This window comes from Mirounga leonina, unplaced genomic scaffold (genome assembly GCF_011800145.1).
Source record: "Mirounga leonina isolate KUSES-001 unplaced genomic scaffold, KU_Mleo_1.0 Mir_201, whole genome shotgun sequence".
Lineage (NCBI taxonomy): Eukaryota > Metazoa > Chordata > Mammalia > Carnivora > Phocidae > Mirounga > Mirounga leonina.
The window spans coordinates 22,609,678-22,614,323 of NW_023270504.1; the positions used below are offsets into that span (position 1 = coordinate 22,609,678).

Here is a 4,646-nt window from a genome sequence, read left to right on the forward strand (position 1 = left end):
CACTCCATGCATTAGCTATCCAAGTTGTATGCCATCTACAAATTCGTTATGTTAATTGAAGCATTCTTTTTTTAAATTTTTTATTAACATATACTGTATTATTTGTTTCAGGGGTACAGGTCTGTGATTCATCAGTCTTACACAATTCACAGCGCTCACCATAGCACATACCCTCCCCAATGTCCATCACCCAGCCACCCCATCCTGCCCACCCCCCTCCACTCCAGCAACCTTCAGTTTGTTTCCTGAGATTAAGAGTCTCTTATGGTTTGTGTCCCTCTCTGGTTTCGGCTCGTTTCATTTTTCCCTCCCTCCCCCTATGATCCTCTGTCTTGTTTCTCAAATTCCTCATACCAGTGAGATCATATGATACTTGTCTTTCTCTTTCTTAAAATGTGGGACCTGATGAGACCAAAGACAATACATCTGGCATATAGCAAATGATCTCTCCCAACTAATGACACCTAACCTAAATAAAACTTCTTTCGTGCAGATTGGTATTATGGTAGATTTTGTCAAATATCCCAGTGAACACCACATATACTTTATTATGAGTCTTTTTCAGACACATTAGTATAAAACTACCAGGAATATGAGGTCATTCTGGTATGACTTGTACTTATTCGTATTATACACATGACTATTTACTAAGACTTAGAAAACTGTATTTTTTTTTAATTTGGAATTTTAATTATGTACATAAATAGCAACTTGAGAACGAGGAGTTCTAAGGCTAGACATTATCTCTAGGTGAAAGGATTTCCGATTAGTCCACTTGCAGTATGGCATCACCCAAGATAACAAAGAAGCCTAGTATAGTTTGTCCTGAAGAAGAAAGCCAATTTACTATATTCAGTACTGACTTCTCTGCCATTTTTCTGTAGAAATACTGGTTTGCTGCATGGAGTTTCCAATGTTTACCTATAACTGATTAAAATGGGCAGAGCATGGAGCATTCTATTTATTTCCAGGTGAATTCTTCACATTTCCTGGCTTTTGAAAGTTCTCCTTCCACAAATCTTCTACGACTATGTATCCTCGTAAACCCCAGTCATATAATTTCTCCCCAGTGACCTGGACAAATACGATGGCTTGTTGTGGATAATAAAGAGAGGCAGCAAGTCCCATGAACCCAGGTGGATACACCAGCTTCTTTATTTTTGAACCTCTAGCCAAAAGAAGTCCAACAATGCCAGCAAAACCAATAACACCAAGTCTTGGAAAAAAACCAGGAGGTGCATTTTGGAGATATTCATAGCTGCCTAACCCCCATTGAACCAAGCTCTGCATCCTGGGCTTAGTTTGTGAGTACATTTCCTGACACCAACTTGTATATGGCTCGCAGTAATGTCGGAGATGTGAAATGCTTTCTTCAAGTGGGGTCCTTGGCTCCTCCACATATTTAGATTGACCCTCAGGGACGGAGTAGAGTGAAAGCTCATTAACTTTCACAGAAGTTTTGTGAGGTGAGTCCTTTTTAGGTGATGCATAGACTCTGAAGGTGAGCAGACTCAGGCTGGCTGGCCCCACAGACCTCTGAATTACCTTGAACATGCTGCTGGCAGAGGTGGCTCTGGCGGGCTCAGAAAACTGTATTTTTAATAATTCGCTCTGCCCATTGTTGCCCAAAGCTCTCAGCTCCAAAAATATCTGATACATATTATCTTCTCTCCTGTAGAGAACTTGTTCAATGTCTATATATTTGTGAATTTTCCAGTTTCCCTTCTGCTGCTGGTTTGTAATTTCATTCCTTTGTCATCAGAGAAGACACTTAGTATTATTTCAGTCTTAAATGTTGTAAGATTTGTTTTGTGACCTAACATGTGCTCTATGCTGGAGAATGTTCTCTGTGTGCTTGAGAAGCTGTGGGTTCTGCTGCTATTGAGTGGAGCACTCTCTATATGTCTGTTAGGTTCATTTGGTCTAAAGTATGTTCAAGTCTGATGTTTTCCTTATTGATATTCTGTCTGGATGTTCCATCTGTTGCTGAAAGTGGGGTAGTGAAGTCTCCTACTGTTGTTGTGTTGCTGTTCTAGTTCTCCTTTCTGTTTGTCAATGTTTGTTTTATATATTTGGGTGCTCTGATGTCGGGTACATATACATTTATAACTGTTGCATGTTCTTAATTGATCTTTTTATCATTATATAATGTCCTTCTTTGTCTCTTGTGACAGTTTTTGACTTAAAGTCTATTTTATCTGATATAAATATAGCCACCTCTGCTCTCTTTTATTTACCATTCGCACGAAATATCTTTTTCTAACTTTTCACTTTCAGCTTGTGTGTGTCCTTATAGCTAAAGTGAGTTTATTCTAGAAAGCATACAGTTGGGTCTTGTGCTTTTGTCTGTCTGTTTGTTTACCCATTCTAGCACTCAATGTCTTTTTAAAGTTTAATTATTTACATTTAAAGTAATTATTGATAGAGAAGGATTTACTGTTGCCATTTTGTTCTCAGAGAACAGATTATTCTTTTATCTGTATTTTTTCTCTTGATGTCTACCTTTGTGTTTTGCTGATTTTTTGCATTGGTATGCTTTGATTTCTTTCTCTTATGTGTGTGTAACTTCTATACATATTTTGTTGTTGTTGTGGCTTGAGGTTTACATAATAAAATATGTTAGAGTTATAACATTTATTTTTTTAGACCAGATATCAAAATTTATTGGAAAGCTGTATGAATAAAGCAGTATAGTATCTGTGTAACAATGATAGACCAATAAAAGAGAAAAAGATCCCAGAAACAGGTGCACAGATACAGGCAATTATGACAAAAGTGTCTCTGCAGATCAGGAGAGGAAGAAGGACTGACTTTTCAGCAAATGATGCTAGCAAATCTGGTTATCCATATGTGAAAAAATGAGGGGAGGTAGGTGAGGTGATGGGGGAATAAGAGTGTATTTATTCTGATGAGCACTAAAAAGTGTACAGAATTGTTGAATCATTATATTGTACATCTGAAAATAATATACACTGTATGTTAATTGTACTTGAATAAAAAATATCTATACAAATGCATAATATTGAACTATTTTAAATTGAACTATTTTATTAAATATTCAAAGGAATTTATAATAAAATAACTTTGATTCATAAAATTCCTTAAATAATTTGATACTGTATTTCACAGCTAAAATATGCAGCTAAGAAGCTACTTCCTGATTTCCTGTAGCTTTCATTTATTTACTTTTAAAACCTTAATAGAGTGAAACTTATGGAAGTGATTCTTGCAAAGAACCATATTATGTCATGAAGTTTTCCCACTGACCTTTTCAGATACAGGAATTAAATCAGGGATTTTGTTATTATTGAACTCAAAGACATTCATTAACCATACTGTAAATGTCCACATATTTATTGATGGATATATCAATATATATTTTATATACCTATTTGATTTATATTAATAGTATAATCAATATGCCTCAAGATGTCAGTTCAAGCATCATTTCCTCAAGATCTTCCTTGACAGTACAACCTAGAGTCACTCTGTTACTGGTTTACTTTCTTGATAGCATTTATATAAGTACATTTACACCAAAAGTATCTTAAAATACAAGACTATAAACTATTACAGAATTATCTTTTAAAAAAATTATGAGACCCTTTGCTGTAGATTTTATCATCTGTTTTTGCTGATATATCCTCAATGAATATATGTCCTATATTTATTCATTCATGGTCCAATTAATTAAAAGAATAGTAAGCACATTTTCTTTGTCAGGTAATGTGCTAGGTATTGCTAGGTACTGGGGAGTGAAGATACTGATAAAAGCTGGAACTGCCTCAAAGCATTCCCTATTTATAATACAGGTTAAGTTTAAGACCAGAGGAAAAGCGTATGACTGAAAGTCTTGGAAGGCTATAGAAGTACATCTGATTGGACATAGGGGTAACAAAAAGACGGTATCAGTCTGGGGATTAAGATAGTTTCCCTAATTGAGTAGTGCCCATGGTAGTAATAATTCAAATATGAAGTGATTTTTTTTTTTAAAGATTTTATTTATTTGACAGAGAGAGACACAGTGAGAGAGGGAACACAAGCAGGGGGAGTGGGAGAGGGAGAAGCAGGTTTCCCGCTGACTAGGGAGCCCGATGCGGGGCTCGATCCCAGGACCCTGGGATCATGACCTGAGCCGAAGGCAGACGCTTAACGACTGAGCCACCCAGGTGCCCCAAATATGAAGTGATTTTTAACTGTGTTCCACATACATTACATCATTAGAACTTATGATCACACTTTTGTGTGAGCTTAAATTGTTATCTCATTTTGAAAATGAAGAAGAGGAACATAAGAGAGATTATGTTATTTTCCCAAAATAACCCAGGGTTGGTGAAAATCTGAGGTTAGAACTTAGAAGGCCTCAGATTTGGTCTTTCCCCCTACACTAGCTTTCCCTACAGTAACAAGTAATGCAATTGACACTATATTCTTTTAAACCCTTCATCATAGTCCTCCAAGGCCACAAATGCACTGCTCTACAAATCAAATATCTGCTTAAATTAGACTTTTTTTTTCCTGTCTATGTAAACAATGACCTCCAAAATGAAGAAAGACCCTCCAGTATTTGTACATGTGCGGAAACAGTAGATATGATATAACAAAATGCAATGGATGATTTAATCTTTGAAAAACTTCACACATAC

The 4,646-nt window shown here is 36.1% G+C and overlaps 1 protein-coding gene across 1 annotated transcript; it reads right to left on the reverse strand.

The window, feature by feature from the left end:
* Nucleotides 1-667: 667 nt before the first annotated feature.
* On the reverse strand, nt 668-1,568 carry LOC118025487 (MICOS complex subunit MIC26-like). Its single transcript, XM_035027882.1, has one exon. It carries the CDS (start codon nt 1,552-1,554, stop codon nt 958-960), a length of 597 nt encoding a protein of 198 aa, XP_034883773.1. The 5' UTR covers nt 1,555-1,568; the 3' UTR covers nt 668-957.
* Between the last annotated feature and the right edge of the window lie 3,078 nt (nt 1,569-4,646).